General features: G+C 45.9%; 1 protein-coding gene across 2 annotated transcripts in view; it reads left to right on the top strand.

Moving 5' to 3' along the window:
* SPEN (spen family transcriptional repressor) overlaps positions 1-23512 on the top strand; it is a 66193-nt gene that overhangs the window by 27752 nt on the left and 14929 nt on the right. Inside the window, exons 4-10 of one of the 2 annotated variants that reach the window (XM_080358557.1) lie at positions 13973-14133; positions 15636-15836; positions 16674-16825; positions 18796-18921; positions 19448-19561; positions 20690-20803; positions 22169-22269. In XM_080358557.1, coding sequence (XP_080214683.1) covers positions 13973-14133; positions 15636-15836; positions 16674-16825; positions 18796-18921; positions 19448-19561; positions 20690-20803; positions 22169-22269 — 969 coding nt within the window. The remainder of the gene's footprint in view (positions 1-13972; positions 14134-15635; positions 15837-16673; positions 16826-18795; positions 18922-19447; positions 19562-20689; positions 20804-22168; positions 22270-23512) is intronic. The other variant, XM_080358558.1, reaches the window with a different exon arrangement.

Below are 23512 nucleotides of genomic sequence, written 5' to 3'. Positions count from 1 at the left end.
TTTTTAAGGCTTTGATTTCCTTCCAAGGATTTTGCTTAATCATCTTGAGTAGGCTGAGGGAAGGAAAGAATTAGCTGAGGTCAGGGAAGTTGAAGCTGCCCGTGTTACTTCTCAGAAGCCGGGCTTAATTCTGAGAGATCCTGAAGGCGGGATGGAATCTGCCTCCTGTTCTCTTCATGCTGAGCAAGGGGAAATCAAACCCCCAAAAAGCCAGATAAACAGGGCAACCATCAAGCGTGTTGTGTTCGTGATCCGGATTCCCTTTTCTTCGAGGGGAAATACAACTGGGACGTGAATCATGGCTAAAATAGATTAGAGGGATCGTAGTCTAGAAGTGCCTGATGATGGAGTCTAGACAGCTTGGAGGAGACACATACATCACAGGCACCGAAAGGTGGAGGCCGGCATTCCCATCGTTGAGCCCTTTAGAATAATGGGCAGTTTAATAATTTCTAATGAATATTCACGTGGAGGGATGAATAGCAGAAGAGGAGGGCTGTATTGAACGCTTCCTGAAAAATACACCCCTCATTACGCTGATCAAAGGAAAAATCCAACCGCCGCCTGTGTTCACTCATATGTGTTTCCATTAAAGCGCAGACAGAGTGTCCCTTCACATCTTAAAGCCTGGACTTGCAAATACACTGATTTGAGGGTTTTTTCCCCAAAGAGGATGTTTTTGGCTCTGCCATACGCTTGGCTGTAACGCCTTCAGAGTTGACTTTATCCTTAAAACCAAAGGGCTGGGAGAACAGCTCTGTTCACGGTGTATTCGTGAGACTTGGGCGTTAACCTTCAAAGGACTTTAGGTGGAACATTCTGTGCTTAAACGGAGGACATGGATGGGAATTAATGGTAAATAAACTTTATTGAGGGACCCAAAAAAAGAAAACCATCCCTCAGTCTTTACCCATTGAATTAACTGCGTGACTTAGGTTAATGTCCAGGCATCAAGCGTAGTCTGTGACGTCGCAAGCGCCAAAACCACTAACGATGGCATCGAGGTTTTAAGCGTGAAAGCTCCTTAGCGGGCGATCAGATACCCCTTTCCAGATCCTTACGGGCAGCGGTGATGCCGATCGCAGAGGGGGACGCGGCACGTTTACGAGTGGAAAATCACACACTCGGAGAGAAGTGGTGGCTTGGAAGTTGTAGAGAGGAGTAACAATTTATACGTGCCAGGACGTAGCCCTAATTTTTTAAAAGCTGAGTTTCCAAAAGGAGGAAGAGGGAGATGTACTGTGCAGGTGCTACATTAATAAAAACCATGTATTATTATTTATCAAGTACCTACCAAAGGAACAGAAATAGCCCTTTTAGTGTGCATGGTGTTGAGGAACAAGGCTTGTCTGTGAATCCTTCCTTCTCGCAAGGCTCCTGTAACACAGGTAGGGACCTGGTTTTTCATTTCCCAAAGCTCGCTGGGTTTCAGAAGCAAACACCCCTCTCCTGGTTGGAGACGTGAAACCCGGAGCCTTTCACATGCTGAAAAATGTCTGAAGTTCAGTGTGCCATTGCTTTATTTAGCTCAAAGCAATGATTTTGGCTAGAAGACACTTAGAAATCTGGGATTGCAGCGAAAGTACCTTTTGGAGCCTCTTTTCTATGAGAGCGAAGTGGTTTTTAGGGCTGTCTCCTCATTTCTTCCACGCTTGCCTTATATTTCCCGCAGATACCCAGATATCATCATTTTTATAGCTGGGGAGAAAATCTGAAAGCCTCATCAAACACTTTAGAAAGGGAAATGTCTCCAGCAGGTCCTGGCAATAATGGCATTCACAGATTGTGTTGTCTTGGGTCTGTTTGGGACTAGAAAGCTTTTCGTAGCGTGATAAGGTGTGAAAGAAAGGCAGAGAGAATTCCCTGGGACCAGCAGAGTCCCCGCGGACAAAATGTGCCAGGCTGGGCTAGATGCTAATTGTCCTACTTAATTCCAGCTGCTACAGGTTTGACCTCCTTGTATCATCTGACACCTCATTTGGTAAGAGGTTGCTGCAAGATCTCAAACCCTCAAATTATGTAAGATTTACACAGTTGCTTTGAAGTTAGTCCCTCCCTTCAGTGTTTGTTTACTGCCTGGGTATGTCCTGGTGGCTGGATTGAGGAGGATGAATAGTCACAGTAAAGAAGCTATCGGGTTAGTAACCAATTTTCTGTTCCTCTCGGCTTTCTAAGCGCGCGCGGAGCCGCGTTTGTCGCTGTTGCAGAGGCTGAGAAAACGCTGAGGACGTCGTGCGCCGGTCGGGGCTTTGCTGGGGAAATGCTGGCGTGTGAGTTTGCTGTTTGTTTTTCTGTTGGGAGGTGGAGGGAAGTGCAGAATGGCTGGTTGTGTTTCTCCGCCAGAGAGATGCTATCTAAGCATTATGTCAGAGGCAGTTCGTGTTGGTTTTGCTTTTTAAGCATGCAGCTTCCCTGTAACTTGTCGAAATCCACGTGTGAAAAAAAGGAAGATGCTTAATGAACCCTGGCCGCGCTGCCGTGGGGTGGAGGTTTGAAGGCTGCGGACACAAGGCATTTTGCATTTACATTCTTCCCTACTTTTGCGTTTTTCCCACCGATATTTAAGTCCTCGCCCTCGCTTTGCCACCCCCAGTGGGTGTAATAGGACCATCTCAGGCTTTTGAGAAGGGGGACTCCTTGTCCTTCTGTCCACCTGGAGGTTTCATCGCTAAATTGTAACAAATACTGCTGAATTAGATGGCAATAAGGTGCTTTTTCAGGAGTTAAGAGACAAACATAAAACTCACTCTTCCATACGCTGCTGGTTTTGTTTTTAATTTCTGAGGCTGACGTTGCTTAACATCATTAATAAATGTAAACACATATTTTCCCCACCAATATGATATACGTTCAGTAGGCCGTGGCGCTTCACCTGTTTCATACAAAGACTGTGTTTTTAATTCTATTTTCATGACTTAAGTGTTTTCCAGCCATGTGAAACTGCACAGAAAGTTCTACTTTTAGTTGTCTTTTTATTTGCATGTGGGCAGAAAATGAAGTAATTCCCAAATATAGTCCTAGCCAAGAGATCCATCTGTTCTCTGCATTTTTAAATGGCAAATTAATCCTTAGCACACAACTCATCCGATGTCTTCTCTTTTATAATGTATGCTGCCTGAGATCACTGAAATGCCATTTTTTTCCCCATTTTAAGTATAGAGAATAACAGCCACCGATCTGGTTTGACAAAGCGCTCGTGTGCATCTTCCACTTGCTGCGGTTGGTCTCAAAAAGGCCGTTTAAAAAAGTAACAACAAAAAACCACTTCCAAAATGATTCTTCCCTTCACCTCTTTGGTGTTTCTTTAAAAGGCTGGAGAAGTTCTGTTTGAAAAACAGCTTTAATAAATGTACTCCGTCCATTTTCTTCTAGATTTCGCTCTTTGGGTAACAGTGACCGTTTTTAGAAGTGCTCAACTTCCACAGCATTATCTGCCGTAAATGGAATTTCTATATTAAGCTTTGCACGTTCCCAATTGGACTTTAGAGGCATTGTTCATCAGCTCTGTATCTCTCATTGCAGCTCCCACCCAAAGAACAATTCAATTTATTTATAAGAGAGGACGCACCGTTTACCAACTGCTCCGAATCGGGCGTTTTAACAAATGGCATTTGCTGCATCAACACAAAAATAGCACCAGGTTTGGGGTTTTTTTAAAGCAAGGTGCGATGCTTTTCTAAAACACCGAGACTGAATTAATTCTGTGGTTCTGTTTGCCACGCTACCGGCGATCTTATGTTTAAAAAGCATTTATAGCTCGGCTAAGCTGAAATAACCTGGAGGTGAATTGGAGCTGGTGCTTTTTGGGTTTTAGTGTACGTATGAAAAAGGTTTTTCTTCTGAAAAATACCCAGCGCTCAACGTGATGTGAGTGTAGTTAAGGCCTAATGCTTTAAAAATTGAATTAAGAAAGGAAATCGGTGCTTTTAGGCAAAAGAAGTTGCTTTTTACTTCTCAAGTAAACACGTAACAAACTTGCACGCAGCAGTGGTTGAATTTTCAATGGCATTTCCCTCTCCTGGCTCACGGACAGTGCCTGGGACTGGGGTTGGAGCAACAAGACTGGGGAAGGGGAAGGGACTTGAACACAAGCCCTATGGGGAGAGGCTGAGGGAGCTGGGCTTGTTTAGTCTGGAGAAGAGGAGGCTCAGAGCTGAGCTCAGCACTCTAGAACTACCTGAAGGGCAGTTCTAGCCAGGTGGGGATTGGGCTCTTCTCCCAGGCATCAGCAATAGGACAAGGGGCCATGGGCTTCAACTCTGCCAGGGGAAATTGAGGCTGGAGATGAGAAAGCAATTCTGTGCAGAGAGAGTGATCAGGCATTGGAATGGCTGCCCAGGGAGGTGCTGGACTCACCGGCCCTGGAGGTGTTTAAACTGAGATTGGCCATGGCACTGAGTGCCATGATCTAGTCAATGGACTGGAGTTGGACCAAGGGTTGGACTGGATGATCTCTCAGGGCTTTTCCAGTCCATTCTGTGATATTAAAGATGCTCAGTAGGTCCCTTCATGAAAGCAGTTGAGTTGTTGTTTAGGAAACTGCCTTTAAATGTTGCTTTCTCTGTATTTTGCAAAGATTTGGCCTCCTGCGAGCCAGGAGATCAAGTTCCTCCGCCTGCTCCCTCGGTGATTCACTGAGTGACCTTGGGCAAAGCCCTTGGCCACTCCTTACCTTATTTTCCATCTGCAATGCAGGGATGTTAAGACATACCTACCTCCCTTGAGTCTGGAACAAAAATGTCTTGTTTTTTAACACTCTGAGGTGACAGTTGCACAACATCAATCCAGATCATCTGCAGACAGCTGGCAGGAGCTGTTTACTTTAACAGTATTACGCTAATTTTGGCCAAAGGGTCGAAAGCAATTTTTCTTGCAGACCGAACGCGCCGTTCCTCCGCTGTAGCACTGAACTCTGCCCCATTGTTTTCTTTTAAAAGCTGCTACGATCGCGGGCTTATCGGTGCTGGCAGCCTTGACCGGCACCTCTTCTGCAGGCGGGTCCCGGCGACGCTTGAAATGATTTGGCTGCAGTTCGATGCAGTCGGAGGAGGTGGGAGTTTGGGTGGCTGCAGCGGGACCTCTAACAGGGCTGGTTCTTGACCTGAGGCTTCCGTCCATGAAGGTGATGTTAAAAACCTTCGGGCTCGCACGTTCTCACACCCACCCTCTTTGCATCGGTGGAGGTTTAATTGTGGGAAAGCTGCGCCGCTTTGTACTTCACCCTCGAGGCCTCGGCGACTTTAATCTTTCCCAGCACTGAGCTCCGTGGCCGTTTGCTGAGAAAGCGTTTCCTTCGGCTTCCTGAAGCTGCAGTTCTGAGCGTGAACGATCCCGCTGTTCCCCATTTCAAAAAGGCGGTGACCGGGGACGCGGGCAGCTCCAAATTCAACACCAAACCCATTCACTGCCGAGTTACCAGCCGGAGCAGAGGCTTTGAGTAGCATCTTCCCATCACTAGTAACCAGCTGTGGTTACTGAGTCAGCCGGTTGGTTGTAGTTAAGTCAATGTGTTCATAACCAAGACATTATTTATTTTTTTCCCAGATTAGTGTGTTCTATTCTCTGATGGTACAAAGTTCAAGCCTGAGGACAGAGGGACGTAGGTCGAGGTGGTGACGCCGACCATGGGTTGGGCTCAGTCTCCGTCAGCCAGGCGGGGATTAATCCCATGTTTTTAGCAATCATAATGGATTATTTAGTTGCAGGGAAGAATGAAAAGTTGCCCAGGGCTGTGTTGAGACTCTCAGAGCACGTGGCCCCAGGGGAAAGGTGGTTCTGGGGCTGAGATTATTTCTTCATCTTTTCTCCAATTCATTTCAACCTGCTGTTTCTCACCAAAGTTCAGGTGTTAGACATTCACGTGGGCCTGTCACAGAAGTGAAAATGTGATGTTAATAAGCCAGGGGTTAAAAACCAGTAAATACTATCTGGAAACTGTATCTGAAAAACCTTACTGGTCAAAGACTGAAAAAAACAGGCTGTATTATTTATTAAAAGACACCGCGTTGTCGCGGTTGTGTTGCTTTCCCATGGCCTTTAAACATCATTTAATTTCATTTCTTTCTCTTTAGGATTCCAGCCCAGCAGGAGGTTTCTTAAATCTCCTTTCTGGGCGTGGTAAGGCAGAAAAAGTTGAGGGAAAGAGGCTGCCCTGATTCCCCTTGGCTGCCGTATTTAATGTTCTTTCTTCAGAACACTAAACACCTTTGTTTGTTGTGTGCATTTTGTGACTGTTTTCCGCTTCCACGCAGTAGGGTTTTTTTTCCCTCAGTAGCTTGTTTCATCATAGCCGTGTGTTGTTAAATACTTGGGAGGCTGCGTGTGTGACATGCACAACCCAACGTTCCTTGGGTGGCACGTTCTCAGCGGCTTGAACGGGCGCCAAGAATGTCGGCGGCGATGGCGTCCCGGCCTGTGTTTCACCGCCAAGGTGCTGCAGGCTGAGCTGATGGGCACGGGGTCATTACACCCAGGGAATATTCAGCATAGCTCTGGTCCCCTGACTCGCTTTCCCCACCCTTTCACAGCCAGAGTCTGCTTGTCTACCGATTTAAAATGTAAAGCGTTGTTAGGAAATGGAAGAGCGGAGTTCAAGCTCTTTGCTGCTCGCCTGTTGTCTGCAAAATATGGTAAAGACTTGGTACCTCCTCATCTCTTCACACAAACAAACTTTACATGTCTGATTGGGCCGCCTTGTTTCTTTACTTCAGGTTCAACAACTCCTTTTAGCCAGGAGAAAAACCCCTATATTTATTTTAGCAGATCTGAGAAAGGTTTGTGGTGTTGGTTGGTTGTTGGTTGGTTGTTTTTCTCTTGTTTTTCTCCTTACAAACACACTGATGTGGATTCATATCACACACCCTGTGTACACAACAACTACCTGCTGCTCACCTGCATATTTAGGTCAGCGTTGGAATCTGTTCCTACAATGAATCGCTCACTCTCTGCTTGGATTTTTGCATTTCCATCGAGGTTTTTCCTCCTCGAATGTGGCAGAACAAACATCTCCTGGGTTGTGGGAGTCCCCCGGTCTTTGCGCTTGGTGGGAATGGGTTACTTACTCTTCTTATTACGCTCCGTGTGATTTGATGTGTGGCTTTTTTACTTGTACATCCGTGGAGAATGGGGGAGATTCTAGGTAGATGCATTTTTAGATTCATGTAGTATTTAGCAGTAGGACAGAAATAGCAGCCTGTAATAGACCTGGGCATGTATTATTTCAATATATCATTTTTCATCCAGAGGAGAAGTGAAAATGTTTCACAGGCAAAGATCCTTTAATGTGTAGCTAGAATGGAATATGATGCATTTCGTATGGTTTTTCTTTTTTAAGCAGTTAGCATCATATTTTTTGCTGGATGTTGGCCGGCAAGAATCGGCTCTTTTTAATTCTTTGTTTTTCCAAGCAACACATTAGTGCATTCAGGATAGTTTGACCCATTTCCTGGTGCTGTTTTCCCAGGTCCAAGAAATCTTAAGTGGCTGTTTCTTTCCAAAACCCATTGACAAGGTATAAAGCACCACAAAGATTTGTGTCTTCTGGACAGAGCCCATGGGACAGCGCTGTCATAGGTACCTTTTGCGGATGGTGTTTCTTGCGGATAGATAATCTACGGTGACTTAACTCAGATCTGCAAAGGGAGGGATGAGGAAATAAAGGGGTTCCCGATGCTTCTGTTCAGACGTTAATTTTGGATTTCCTGACCCAATTTGGGAATTTGCTGCTGTGAGAATAACCTGAGACTGTGCTGGGGGAGCTCAGCCTGTGTTCTTGTCCTGGATAGATCCTTCTAGGAGATAATCATTAGTTAGAGATTGTTTTGACAGGGGATTGAATCAGAGCAGAGTTCCTGATTTCACCTCATTTTGGTGGCTTGTTGCTAAACTCGCTTTCACAATCAGACGTTGTTTTTATGTGGCTCGATTTTTAAACCCACCGCGCGTGCTAATGCTCCTTCCTGCTTTATCTTCCGCAAACCCCGCCGCGTTCCCCGCTCGCCTTGCAGCTGACTCACCCTTCCCCGATCCAGCCACTGCCGTCGCCCGCGTCCCACCTTTTAAAATTGCAAAAAAGGGGGAGGGCAGGTTGTGAGATCCCTTGAATCAGCGCGGCCTCCATTGACGGAAAGCAGCGGGGATCCTGTTACATCCACTGCTTTGGAGTCGCCCTTTTATCTCCTTTTTGCCGAGGAACAAAGCGAACGGCTCACTTTGTATTCTCCTCTCAAGCGCTTTTCATTTTTCATACATAAAAGGAGCGTAACTTCATCCTCTGTTTCCCCAAAATAAGCCCTAACCCCGAAAACAAACCCTAGCGTGATTTTTCAGGATTTTGGAGGATGCTCCAAATATAAGCCCTACTCCAAAAATAAGCCCTAGTTACAGTTTATTAGAAAAGTCAATTTCAAAAGTATCCGTGCAGCTATAAATGTAAAAGAGTAAAATGAATTGGCAGTAGAAAGCAGCAGGACAGATAGACCGTTCACCAAGAAAAGCGGATACCCCCAAATAATTTGAATAAATGTAGATTGTTGTTCATGGAAAAGTAAGACATCCCCTGATAATAAGCCCTAATGCATCTTTTGGAGCAAAAATTAATAAAAGACCCTGCCTTATTTTTGGGGAAACAGGGTAGTTAAGTTCCTAATAACTGCAAAACACAATTAGTCGAAAATGAGATATTTCAGTGGAAGTGAGGGGTGGTTATATAGGATGGTTATATAGGGTTATGTAGGATTTGAAATGTCGTCGAGGGGAGAAAAGGATAATTCTGTGTGCCCAATTAGCCGCAGCATTCCCAAAACCAGGCGTTCCGGGCTCATTTTTGTGGATTCTTGTGCGTTGAGCCTTCGGGACTCTGCCCATGTGGATAAAACTTAAAGACTGGCTTACAAATAGATGTTTGTCTTGATTAACAGAAGAGATGCGCGGATAAATGCTGTAAGAACACGCGCATCTCGTGTGCTTGGAAAACATCATTGTGGAAGGCGATTAATATTTTAAAAGGGCTTGTAAACTAGACTTGTAGTAGAGCGCACGTGTAAGAGAAGGATTTCATGTCCACCTCCTTATTAAAGAACGAGCTCCTTTGGCTCAGGTTTTGCCAGCAGTAAAATCAAATCTCTCTATTGTATTGAGATGCTGTAGGAAAAAACAGAGCGAAACTTTATTTTCGAAGCTCTCTGGGCTGGACAAAAGAGCAGCTGAAATTCTTAACCTGGTTCAGACTTCGACTTTGAGCGCACGTCACCAGGAGAATCCTGCGGAGCACCCGGGAGGCCAATGCGGTGGTCAAAGAAGCCAGTTACCGGTGTGGGCGCCTCCGCCTGCGCTGTGACAGCCCATGAGTTTCGCTGCTGTTGCGCTCGGCTGCGTTTCCAGGGATGCCCAGAGCAGGTTTGCCCGTGTTGGGAAGAATGGGCTGATTCCAATGGGATGAAGTTCAACAAGGCCAAGTGCTGGGTCCTGCCCTTTGGCCACAGCAGCCCCTGCAGCTCCAGGCTGGGCACAGAGTGGCTGCAGAGCAGCCAGGCAGAAAGGGACCTGGGGGACTAATGGACAGGAAGCTCAACAGGAGCCAACAGTGTGCCCAGGTGGCCAAGAAGGCCAATGGTGTCCTGTCCTGTATCCAAACCAGCGTGGTCAGCAGGACAAGGGCAGTGACCCTTCCCCTGTGCTCTGCACTGGGGAGGCCACACCTGGAGTGTTGTGGTCAGTTCTGGGCCCCTCAGCTCAGGAAAGAGATTGAAGTGCTGGAGGGTCCAGAGAAGAGCAACAAGACTGGGGAAGGGACTTGAACACAAGCCCTATGGGGAGAGGCTGAGGGAGCTGGGCTTGTTTAGTCTGGAGAAGAGGAGGCTTAGAGCTGAGCTCAGCACTCTCTAGAACTACCTGAAGGGCAGTTCTAGCCAGGTGGGGATTGGGCTCTTCTCCCAGGCATCAGCAATAGGACAAGGGGCCATGGGCTTCAACTCTGCCAGGGGAAATTGAGGCTGGAGATGAGAAAGCAATTCTGTGCAGAGAGAGTGGTCAGGCATTGGAATGGCTGCCCAGGGAGGTGCTGGACTCACCGGCCCTGGAGGTGTTTAAACTGAGATTGGCCATGGCACTGAGTGCCATGATCTAGTCAATGGACTGGAGTTGGACCAAGGGTTGGACTGGATGATCTTTTCCAACCCAAGGTCTTTTCCAACCCAGTCCATTCTGTGATTCTGTGAAAGGGCCAAAAAAAATCATCGCGGCTTTCGGACCGGTCTGGAAGCACAAAATGAAGTTACAAAGCCATTTTCTCTCTGCTGTTTTTGGCCTGTGCCAAGACCTATTGACTACTCGAAATACCTTGAAGAAGGAGGTTAGAGCCGTGCTTTTAACCTCTCTGTTGTATTCCCATGGTAAAACTTCCCTAGCTGGTTTTTCTAACATTAACTTTACCAGAATTTTTAATAACTCCTTTTTCTGCGAGTTGGCAAAGGGCAGTTGCTTCCAAAATGACAGGGAAAAGAAGAGCCATATTCTCATTTTAATATGCTACGAACATATCTTCGTGCAGCATATTTTTGTATATTTTTAAGGCTGAAAAGGAGTTCTGTTCTTCTGCTCGAGTCTCCATGTAATTCACTGTCAGCTGCCTTATTTTGTTTGTACTCTGCACTATAACTGGGTGACACAGCAGCTATAATTAACTCTTCCATCATTCTGCATTTCACAGAACACAAAACCTTTGACTTACTTTTGAATTATTATATCTATGTGTCTTCCATTGGAAAAATGACGGGGCTTTCCCTAAAGAAAGGGGAAACATGCTGCTTTTTCTTCCTTTCTAAAAACAGAGGCAGGAAATAATGATTTTATTTATATCGATTTCCCCTGGAATGTCTCAGTCTTGATTTACATAGGGAAATGAAGCCCTGAATCTGCCTGGGGACGTGGAAATTCTGGGCGTGATCTTTGTTTCTAATCGTAATGTGGAATTCAAACTCTTGCTGTTGAATTTATCACCTTGTGATGCTGCTATTTCATTCTTTTACACCGTTACCTGCAGATAATGATTTTTCTTTTCCCCAGTGGCATGCTGTGATTTGAATAGTAAGTTCCATATTTCAAACATCCTCATAAAATAAAAAACAAACCTAAAAATATCCTTTTCTCATTTTAAAGCGCTGCTTAAATAGAAACTCAATGCTACCTCTTACTGAAAAGATACAATCTTAGCGGAGCGGGGTATTTCAAATGCTTTAGGAAGCACGTAGTTGGTGGTAACAGCGAAGATCAAGGTGCGAGAAGGGAAGGTACAAATGAGTGTGGGGCAGAGGCTTCTGCAGCCCTAAAATCTGATTGTAGCCTCCCCAGGGGATGGTAAAACCACGCGGTGCTCCTCTCAGCTTGGGAGTTATGTTCAGATCGCCCCCACATGCGTTTTCAGACTATATTTGTGTGTTAAGTTGCTCTGTTCTTTGCCAGTTTATTTCCCAGTAGCAGGCGATGACTGATGTTACCCCTTGAGACCATTGAGGGCCTGTTTACACTTCAATTCAATGAGGACTTGGGGTGGTGCAGCGTTAGCAGGAAGGTGGGAGGCAAAGGGATAAACAGGCAAAAATGAACTAGTTGCTCAATGAAGACGACATAAAAACAGGTTGCACCAGTGCAGCTGAGGCAAAAGTAGTTTCGAAACTGAGATACAAAACAAGGCTGTGAACAGGCAGGAAATCACACAGAATCACACACAGAATGGACTGGGTTGGAAAAGCCCTGAGAGATCATCCAGTCCAACCCTTGGTCCAACTCCAGTCCATTGACTAGATCATGGCACTCAGTGCCATGGCCAATCTCAGTTTAAACACCTCCAGGGCCAGTGAGTCCAGCACCTCCCTGGGCAGCCATTCCAATGCCTGACCACTCTCTCTGCACAGAATTGCTTTCTCATCTCCAGCCTCAGTTTCCCCTGGCAGAGTTGAAGCCCATGGCCCCTTGTCCTATTGCTGATGCCTGGGAGAAGAGCCCAATCCCCACCTGGCTAGAACTGCCCTTCAGGTAGTTCTAGAGAGTGCTGAGCTCAGCTCTGAGCCTCCTCTTCTCCAGACTAAACAAGCCCAGCTCCCTCAGCCTCTCCCCATAGGGCTTGTGCTCAAGTCCCTTCCCCAGTCTTGTTGCTCTTCTCTGGACCCTCCAGCACTTCAATCTCTTTCCTGAGCTGAGGGGCCCAGAACTGACCACAACACTCCAGGTGTGGCCTCCCCAGTGCAGAGCACAGGGGAAGGGTCACTGCCCTTGTCCTGCTGACCACGCTGGTTTGGATACAGGACAGGAATCCAGAGCTGCGAAACAGAAGGGGCTGTAGATTGGAAGGAGAAATGTTATTATAATATAAATGAAATAGCAGGCTGGGTGATGGTGCTGAGGGAGGGCCCGGGTTTGCACTCCTTTCCTCCCACGGCTTTATTTCCTCTCCCCTCCCAAAGCGACACGGAATTTGCTCCTCCGAGGAGCGTGGGAAGGACAGCGGCTGTGCCATCGCTCCGTGTCACCTGCCCGGGACGGGCTGGGGCTGCCGGCAGAGTTCCTCCTCTTGCATTTTTCACCTTTTTCTTCTGTTCTGGCCTGGTTTTATATCCTCCTTTGATTGTTTGTAAGCATTTTGGGACAGAAATTGCCTTCTGCGCCTCCAAAAATAACTCAGACAGAGCCCAGAGGCTTTTAGTACCATCACAGTTCTTGTTACAACACCAGGATCTTCATAGAGAAAATGAGTTTTCTGGAATGTTTTAAGAAAAACGACTCTGACGTTGTATAAACTGAACACCAGCAAAAAGGTGAAGGAGTAGAAGAGGTCACAAGATCAAATAGTGAAAATAATATGAAGGTTGAAATGGTTTCCCGGAGAAAATAGTAGAAAAGGTTAAAACGGTTTTAATGTAAAGAGGGAATATAAGAATATAATGAGTTTATGAAATAATTTAGGAAAAGCTTTCTTATCTTATTCCTGATGTGGAGAGGAACAATCGAAAGCAGCACATTGGAAATAGACGGGGTTATTTTAGTAACGTGGCAGCTCTCCCCCCTCCAGCCTCCCCGTCCGAATTCCAGCAGGAGTTTTTGGAAAGGCTGCTTGTGTAATGGAGAACCAGAGTCTCCGGGGTTATGTCAGACAAAGTTATTCTTAGCGATGTCATGAGCCCTCACGCCTCGGGGGAGAAAATGAGCCACTGCAGAAGATGACGTGTCCCCACCGGGCAAGCTTTAATAACACCATTCGCCGCATTTCTTATTCTCCTTTAACAATCTGCACCGTCAAGAGTCGGCGGACGGGATAGACTCCCCGTATGGTCTAATATGCAAATCCTCTTCGGCCGTAATTATAGTTTATAAAAGATCTTCTCAGGTCTGGATTATTGAGGTTGGAATCGCACCTTGCCTTGGTTATTCTGCAGCAATAACCTGCCGTGATTTTCTCACGCGAGGTTTTCACGTCATTGGAGGCGCGGATCTGTTGTAAAAGGCGCGCAGGAGGCAATGGGGAGCGCTCCGCGGTCACCTCCTGGATTGACAGCGATGCCTGAGAGCATGATAATATTTCTTTCTTGTACATGAGAGCACTGGGAGGGGTTTTAGGCTCTACGCACCCTCTCTGTATTTCTCCAGTCTTCCCACACAGCTCCTAAGCTGATAGAATGCTGTATTACGCTTAATTAAATCTCCGCTATTGTCACTGTGCGTAACAGGATCTGTGTGACATTTTACCCATATTCTGTTTCCTTGACTGTCTCCTCTGAGGACTCTGTAGGAGAATATGTGTAGAACGACTTCAATTGCTGCATATAACCAAGCTGTGTTACAGAAACCGCATGTTTTGCATCAGGCAAAGATGAGCAAAAACCTCTTGACATTTTGCTTTTTAATCAAAAATACCTGTGTCCTCTGGCCGTGTCGCATCTCCGTGCTCTCACCTGTCGCTTTTTCGTGCCGTTCACAGCAGCGACTCCAGCAGCAGCTCGAGCGACGAGTCCCCGGCGCGGTCGGTTCAGTCCACGGCCGTCCCCGCGCCCGCGGCCCAGCTGCTGCCCTCGCTGGAGAAAGATGAACCCCGCAAGAGTTTTGGGATCAAGGTTCAGAATCTTCCAGTGCGCTCAACAGGTACGTTCACTTAGGAAATGAGGGGAAAAAAAGGAATAGGAAGCATGTGAAGGGTGAGTGTCAGGAGGATGGAGCCAGGCTCTTCTGGGTGACAACCAGTGACAGGACAAGGGGCAATGGGTGCAAACTGGAACACGGGAGGTTCCACTTAAAGATGAGAAGAAACTTGTTGGGGTGAGGGTGTCAGAGCCTGGCCCAGGCTGCCCAGGGGGTTGTGGAGTCTCCTTCTCTGCAGACATTCCAACTCGCCTGGACACCTTCCTGTGTAACCTCATCTGGGTGTTCCTGCTCCATGGGGGGATTGCACTGGATGAGCTTTCCAGGGCCCTTCAACCCCTGACACTCTGGGGTTCTGTGACTAGTTAAATAACCTTTATGGTGTCTTTGACACGGCAGCCACGTGCAGCCTCCAAGGATGGGATTCTCTCTCTGCTTCTTCCTCGGTTCTTGCGTGACGGTGGGAAAATTGCTTAATTAGTGACCATCTGTCAGAAATCCTGCAGGTCCTCAGCTCCAGTCCCTGGCTGCAGCGCTTGCGGCTACCGGAGCTGGTGCTTTGGAACAGCAATGTGGATTTCCCCGGGGGAAAACCTGAAGGATCTCCAGTTTTTCACTTCAAACTTGGGCCGTTTATTCTCGTCCTGCTTCGGTTTCTTTTTTAATACAAAACTTGGGGGTTTTCTGCTGCAGTGTGAAACGCCTGTGAGCGTATTCGTAATGGCATTGAGTATTGCATGGTAAATAACACGAGGCGGCTCACTGAGGAGTTCACATGATCGCTCGCTGTTCCCTGTGCTGAACGCAGGAGAGATCCCAGAGAAAAAAACATCATTTGTAAACCACTTATAACATAAATCACAGATCCAAAGGCGCTGCCTAAATCAAAATAACACAAATTAACTTTGTGAGCAGCGCACCCCACGATGGTCGCATTCTTTCTATCGATTTTCTCTCTGTCATATTCCTTGAAGTGACGCGATGCGGAGGTAAATACCCCACAGATCCCAGGCAGATTGTGTCATCGTGAGGCAGACTTCGCAAAATCTGATCAATCTACCTGATTATCTTTCTGAATTGACTGAAGGGAATGCTACATAACGTTGATCTCCATTCCAGGTGCCTCAGCCCAGCTTTGGAAAACTGCTCTGTGCAGTATCCGTGTGGGATTATTCATGAAGTAACACTCTTTATTTCTTCTTCATCTTGAATTGGGTGTCTCTTAGAAGTCATAGGCGCACACCACCAGCTTTAGCAATGTAAAACCTTGCGTGTGTAGTTCCTTGGGTTTAAAAATCAAGGCAAAGATCAGCCAGAAGCTTTTGACACGGTCAGAATGAACATCCAAAATTCACAAGGCGCCCCCATGAACACTGAGATTCAGGTTAAACTGCATGAAGTCACGTTTCAGAAGGCAAATCGGATTTCTTCTTACGCCTTCTGTGCCGCTGTTAAATTGGTAAAACAATTGTATATCTGGTACTAACGTTTATTTGTTGGTTTAGATACAAGCCTTAAGGATGGACTTTTCCATGAGTTCAAGAAGTACGGGAAGGTGACGTCGGTGCAGATTCACGGGGCTTCTGAGGAGCGGTATGGCCTGGTGTTCTTCCGCCAGCAGGAGGACCAGGAAAAAGCACTAAACGCCTCAAAAGGAAAACTTTTCTTTGGCATGCAGATCGAAGTCACGGCCTGGATAGGACCAGGTAAGGTCCATGTTCTTCTTGTAATGACCACGTGGCCGCTCTGGGGGTATCAACGGGTGGCACAGGAGCAGGGAATGTAAGAACTGCCTTTCTGCAGGGAAATGTTGTAAAGAAACTGGGAGATACACCAAGAATAAATTGCAGAGCGAGAGGAGTGGATGCTCTTAGGTCAAACAGGGTGAGATCCAGCCTCGAAACCTCAGCGACCTTCCATCCTCCCCAGTGGTGGGATCTGCGGGAAGAAACGTCTTGTCTTCCATGTCTCAGCGGAGCAGAAGCCAGTGGGTGGTGTGAGCAGAGCACCGAGTCCTCACAGGCTGTATTTTTTCTGCTTTTAATTAAAACCGCTAACGACGGCTGCGTTTTCGAGGCTAAGGCAGCACAGCCTGAATGACCGACCAGTGAAAACCAGGGCGTTGAGCGCGTGGTTGTCAGCCTGTACTTGAGTTGCTTGTTCAAAAACCGACGTGTGAAAACAAACTTCTGTTCCCCAACTACAGTGAAGCCTTATTTGAATTCATGCATTCAGACGTTAATACTTGTTAAAAGAGTAAATTTCTAGAGAAGCGGCTGGAGAATGCCGCTGCCTTTCACCTGAGGATGCTCAGGTTCCTCAGCACTCACGCGGTGGTGTGATGCAGAGATTTCAAACTCCGCGTAGATAACACGATTCACAAGTGTAGCACTGCTTATTTTTTGTCAAAGACATCGCTTACTCTCATTCAGATCGTATCTGCTCATCAGGAAGTAGATTTGAACAAACAAATCAGCATGAACCAAACCCACATGAAAAACACCTCCCTGAATTACACATTTCTTGCCCTCTTTTGCTTCTAGAAACAGAAAGCGAGAATGAATTTCGTCCTTTGGATGAAAGGATAGACGAGTTTCACCCAAAAGCAACAAGAACCCTCTTCATCGGCAACCTGGAGAAAACAACAACCTACCATGACCTTCGCAACATCTTTCAGCGCTTCGGTGGAATAGTGGTACGTGAATTCTGTTCTGTGTAGGGTGTCACTGCCTGTTATTTCTGTACAGACCTGTAAAATGCTACGAGCGGTGGTAGATCGTGCCTGCAGAAAAGGCAAACTAGGTAAATACACCTGGTGTTATCGTCATGTTGAATCTATGAAGCCGATTTCTGAAACAAAAGGGTTTATTTGCCATCAGCTGTCACATCCTGTGCCCCGACACCAGGGCTGAAGAGGCGCAGAGTGGCTGGATTAGTGATAACACACATAGGATTTGGGTTTTCTGAGTGAGACAGCAGCCATCATCCCCTTCTCCTCTCCTCGTGCCATTTTCCATCCATTTTCCAGAAAAGTAAAGTAACTCTCTGAATTTAATCTGGGCTTCTGTGCCAATAGTTTATGGAGTCGCTGGTACCTGTGGCTATGCCTTATTCATTCTGCTCTGAAATCGTTTCATAACCATTATATGAGTCACAGATACCAGGAACCCCGTATGTCCTTCTCCCCTCGAAAGAAAGGGATACATGCTTCCATATATGATCTGGACAGATACAAAATGTACATTTTATGATGTCTGGCAGCCCTTGTGCATCCAGCCCCTGCTCTGTCCGTGACACCAACACCGATTTATGAATTCACACAGTGTCTGCGGCTTAAACCTTTTCCTAATGTTAGAGCAGCGGAGCCGTCCCGATCAAGATGCTTATCAGTAGTAGCACCATGTCTTGTAAATTGGCTTTTCTGTGAAATAGCGCTGTCCTGTCAGCGTTATTAATCGGTCAGTGCTGCCTTGCACAGTTTCCATGAAAACTTACAAGCTCAGGTGCAAACGGGACCAGCTTTATACCCTTTCTGCTGGATAACGAGCAAAGTAATGATATTTTATTTGCCTGTCAGAAGGAATTGCTTGCCCAGGGTGAGTGGTCAAGTAGAATTTGCCACGGTTGCAATAGCGCTGCTTCTGACTCTTGGATTCTGCTTAAATCATTAGGCCAAGGCTATACAAGCCCAATAGTTGTGTAAATCTCCCTGTTTAACTCCTGTTTTCCCAGATAAAGGGCTCTTGAGTGAGACCGTATCAAACTACTGCCCTGTCCCTACATTCATTAACCATGAAATGAGTCTGTCCTGGAAGTTGGAAGGGTTGTGCTTAGGCGCGTGTGCTGGCGTTGGCACGGAGCTCGCAAAGGAAACTTGCGCTATTTAAACAAATAAACCGAAACACTTCACCTTCTATTTTCAGCTCGGAATGAATCATAATATCATGAGTTTGTTCAGAGGCTTTCGGTACATTTGCCAGTACTAGTGCTGAGCTTGAATGTTAACCAAATGTCACCGCCAAGCTTGCTGGGTTTATAAAATCAATTAAAATCAGCCTTTCTTAGGCTTCCTCGTGACTGCGCTTCCTTTCGAAAGGGCCTGTGTGGCTCGGGATCAGACACCAGCAGCAGGAGGAGTTGCGGATCCTTTTTGCCTTTGCCGCGTCGGTGCCAAGTTGGTTCACGAGACAAGTCCAGCGTCCCTTTGCGCTTCTAGGAACAGGACGAGTCGTGCTTATTGGGAAAAGAAACCCCTTGTCTCTTGACTCAGACATGAGGATTGGAGCAGGTTATTTTCTCTTGAGCCTTAGCGAGCAAAAATTAATCTATTTGATTCCGATTTGTCTCTTCTTGACATAATATTAACCAACTGAAGCTACTGTTTGTTGATCAGGTCAGGGTTACGTTTTAAATCCGCATTACGAAGAGCTTTCCCTACATCAGTGAGGATTTGGGTTTGCCGTTGAACGAGATACAGCGCAACAGTGGAGTTTTTAACTGCCGACTATTGTTTAAATCCTCTCTCTGAAGAAAATATTAATTAAAGAACGCTTGCTGTGCCACGTGTCTCTCAAACCACCCCGCTTAGATCTCATCGACGCTGTTGAATGTCCTTTTCGGCCTGTTGCTGACTCTGGATTGTTCTGGTTTGTGTTTTTTCCCCAGGATATCGACATTAAGAAGGTGAACGGTGTTCCTCAGTATGCGTTCCTACAGTACTGCGATATTGCCAGTGTGTGTAAAGCAATTAAGAAGATGGATGGGGAATATCTTGGAAATAACCGGCTCAAGGTAAAGAAACCCTCCCGTAGACTGGACTGTGGGGTGTTCTGTGTAGTTTATGGTAGTAAGATGCTTTTTAATGAATAAGTCAGATTAGAGCTCAATGCTTTCAACCACCATAATTAGGGTTAATCAGTGTTTTGGTTGGCTGTCTCAGCATTGAGTGGACTTGGATACGGACATTCCCTGGCGTCCAAGGGCCGTGTCTGGCTTCCCAAGGCTGGGAAGCTGTACCGGTACCGCTGAAAAACAGCCCGTCAGTCCCCAGAGCTGTCAACCTGTCACTTCTCAGAAGCATTCAAATCATAGAAGAAACAAATGTTGTCAAACACTCTATTTGTTTAAGCCAGCAGAATTATTTTCATTAATTACCATTTGATTCTTGTCTCGCTTGCACCTGCGCGAGATGCTAATTTTAGCAAACCCGTACAAATGACTAGCTTGCTTCTAATAACTCGTTAATTAGGCGCGCTCTGCTCGGTTAGTTTAACGCCTGCGAATCGTACTGACGGAAGTTTTGCCCTTTTGTGTCCAGCTGGGCTTTGGGAAGAGCATGCCCACAAACTGCGTCTGGTTAGACGGGCTCTCCACAAACGTTACGGATCAGTATTTAACTCGTCATTTCTGCCGATACGGGCCCGTGGTGAAGGTAGGTGGGAGACGCCGGCGCGGGGTTTGAAGCCGTTACTCGTCTTCCTTTCTTCCCGTCCTGTCCTTTCAACCCCCGCTCTCCAGGGCTTTGTAGGTCAGGTAGAGAAATTCTCTCTGGGGTGTCATTTGGGCTCTGTAGCTTCGCATCCTGTCCATCCCGTACGTAGTCGCTTCAAAACAAAACACTAAAGTTGTTTTGAATGAGCCGAGATCACGAGTATTGGGAAGCCATTTGTTGCTCTTGTGCAATCTCTCCCCAACAAAATTTCTTTAGCAAGCTTAACATTGGAGAAACAGCAGTCTAATGACGTAGTTACACTCATGCGTGCTAATTACGTAATTAGATATACGTATTTTTTCATCAGACCGAAAAAAGACTTTTAAAAGCCGTTAGGGTGGTCATGCTGATGACAAAAGTACATGAAAACAAGATAAGAAGTCAATGATGGTGCAAGAGACGTGCGTTACGCAGTGGGAGCGTGTTACCTGCCCCGCTGCGGCTCCACACCCGTGATTTACACATGTGCTTAAAGTGAAGCACGTGAGTTGTCCCACGTGTTTCTGTTGGACATTGATGTGCTTAAAATTAAGCAACGTGTATAAATCTTGACAGGATCAGGGTCTTGCCTCCTTCAAGGATCTTTGTGGGTTTGTGTTGCAGCTTTGACGTTCTTTATTGTAGCTGTTGTTGCTTGAATAATAATAGTGCTAAAGGAAGGTAATATTTGGCAGTTGGGCGTTTAGCAACTGCAGGCTGTGATAACCAAAACCATTTCCATTTGGGGATTAAATGTTCCCTTTACCTTTTTTCCCCCCTAAAACACATTGGAAATTTTTCCAAAAATAAACGTTAACAAACTCCAAAACTCAGTTATGAAAGAATACAAGTAAAATACAGAAAAACAAAATAAAGGCATAATATACCTCAAGCCACAATATCCACAACTGCAAGCAGTCCCGTGTCCTCTGATTGTCTCTTGGTTACAATACGCCTCATCGGAAAAGCCTTGCTCAAAATTATTTTCTCCCTGGTATCCTCATGACTTTGGATTTTGTTGGGACTGACGTTAAGTCCTGTGGATGAGGCTCTTATTTGGTTTTTGTTTTGTTTTTTTGTTTTTTACAGGTGGTGTTTGACCGCTTAAAAGGCATGGCCCTGGTTCTCTACAATGAGATTGAATATGCACAAGCAGCTGTAAAAGAGACCAAGGGGAGGAAAATCGGTGGGAATAAAATTAAGGTGTGCAGAATGACCTCCAAACCAAACCAAACCAATTGTATTTAGGCCCTACCCCTCAAACCTGCCATTTGAAAAGGAAATACTTAGCGGGACATCTACATCCCAGATATCAAAGGCTTAAATTGCTTATTTTATACTCGGCTTATCAAGATGTTAGGGTGTCTTGAACCGTTACTTATCAAGCCTTTTTCCAGCCGTTTGTTTCGCTGAACTTGTCTCTCTAAGCTCCTGAGTGTTGGTGTCAGTGTAACCGCCTCATTTACTCGAATCCAAGGCAAACTTTTGTCTATTTTGTGTTAGAAAAGTGGGATCGGAGGGTTCGACTTCCTCCGGGATAACACGTCGCTGCCTTTCCAGGTGCTCAACCCGGCCGAGACAATCTGCTAATTAAAAAAATAACAATTAAAACACTACTTAAAGATAGAAACTAGTTTTTCCGGCAGCAACCCTTAATATTTAGGGGGATGTCTTGGATTTGGGCGAATGCGGTAATACCCGTTAACGACTGTCCCGCTAACTGGGGACATGAGGTGCCAGCCAACCCTCTGAATTATCTTCCTCCTCCTCTTTTCTTCTCTCCTAAAGAGCGGGTGATGATTTCAAGCATGATCTGCTGTATTAACCTTGCAGCTTCACACCCCTCGGGATCCGGAGTTGGCTATACTGTTGCTTCTGAGCACAGTGGTTGGATATAAGCAACCCTTCAATGCAATAAAACCTGTGGTTGTTTAAAAACGTCATAGCTTGTGTTTGTAAGAGGGACCTAGAATGTTAAACAAATTGCGTTCTGTGGCATACGCTTGATTAAATCCATTCTAATCCTTATTTTTTGCATCAGCTATGCCATTAGCTTCTTAATATTGTCCCCCTTGGCTAGAAAACATCAACTCTTTGAGGAGTTAGAACAAGGAGCAACAATTCAGGAGACTTTTGTTCCCTCCCCATCCCTGCTGTTGCCATCCTGTATAACCCCAGGGCAAGTAATGTGGAATCTGAACTAGATTGATAATACTGACCTGTTGTAGCGCTGCACGGAGATGAAAGGGACTTTGGAACTGTAATTGGAGTCATAGTATTAAAAACATCAATACCACGATAATAATGTGTATTTTTCCTGCTGCTTTACTGAACAGGAGTCTCTGGTCTGGCAGCTCCAACATCACCCGGTAAGGAGATGGTTCTACAGTCCACGCAGCTGCATTGAGTTAAGAGAAAAAGGGATGTGTAGGGCCAGTCCTGAGAAGTATTTACTATCATCACCCCCGTTTTCAGTTCTGCTCCCATCCTCAGGCTGCAGCAGGCAGTGAAATGTTGTCCAAATGGGCTGTTTCTCTCCCTGAATGTGATTTACCCTTCGTTTTCCAGGTGGACTTCGCAAATCGAGAAAGTCAGTTGGCGTTTTATCATTCCATGGAGAAAACGGGTCAAGACATCAGAGACTTTTATGAAATGCTGGCGGAAAGGAGGCAAGTGTCAATACCTTTAGTACAGCTTTTTACCTTTCCAGCATCATCTTCAGTGCAAATAAACTTTCTTCAGGCCGTAATTATTAAACAAACACTTGGTTTTGTTCCTCGCAACTTCATCTTTATTTTCCAAGTTTTATTAATGACGTTTTGGCCTATTTTTAATGCCTTTTGCCTTTCAATATATATATTTTAAAGACAAATCTAACTGCAAATCACCCATCCGAAGTGTCGCCAGTTACTGAAGTTCATCCTTAGGTGCAGGTTTCAGCTCTGAGCGTGATCTATACATTCAGTATCCAGTTACGGTGATGGGTCACCAGGACACAGCTGCAAGTCGTTCATCATTTCTTACAGTATATCTGTAATGCCTCCCTATACCCTCAAGAGAAATGTATATGTTAACAGGTGTGTATATATGGTCTGATAAACCACTGCCGCTCATCTGTTGGGCAGAGAGGAAAATTTGGGCTTCCACCTTCTGGTCTAGCAATGAATAAGCCCAGTGTGACACTGATTGTACCTGTGAGCGAGACAAACCCAATGGAAAATAGATTGGTCTTGCATATATGCGAAATTGCCAGATTTCAAAGCGAGAGGAGGGTTTGGAAATTGGCAATCAGGATTTGCATAAGGGAAAAAGCAATGTATGCGTTCCTCGGTCCTTGCCAGATGTGATGTGCCAGCAAGCTGTCAGTAATAATTCCCTTTGAAAATGTAGAGAAGAGAAACGCATTACTGGATGTCTTCTAACGCGCGGGAGTCAGCTGGGCTTGTCTCCTGGAAATAACTCCGAGTAGAGCGCTGATTTCTGGAGCAGCGTGATACTCGGGTACATGTTAGTCTTGTTTTTCCCTTTCTGTCATTCGGCTCACACAGTCATTACGAGATGCTCAGGAATAATGAATCACGCAGTGATTGAGCGAGCTCTGCAGTGAGTCCTGTAATCCTGCATCTTCTGGTCCTCCTCACGGTCCCTCGCAGCGACGCTGAGATCTGCACTAACCGGCTCCTCTCCGGTTGTACTTGTAGCCAGTCTAAAAAGGACCCAAAGGAAACAAAACCCATGATTAATTTTTATTACTTCACAGTCGCCTTCCGCAATTCCCCAGTTTGCTTGCGGAATGAGCTCTTTGTCTTCCGTGTTTTGTGTCTTGGCGTTCTGGTTCAATTTTGACCATTTCTTAAGATGTGAAACCTGTCAGCTTTTAGCAGAAACCATCAATTGTGAAGCCAAATAAAC

This window comes from Nesoenas mayeri (genome assembly GCF_963082525.1).
Source record: "Nesoenas mayeri genome assembly, chromosome: 24".
In the NCBI taxonomy this organism is placed as follows: Eukaryota; Metazoa; Chordata; class Aves; order Columbiformes; family Columbidae; genus Nesoenas; species Nesoenas mayeri.
This window is presented reverse-complemented; position numbering and strand designations above follow the sequence as displayed.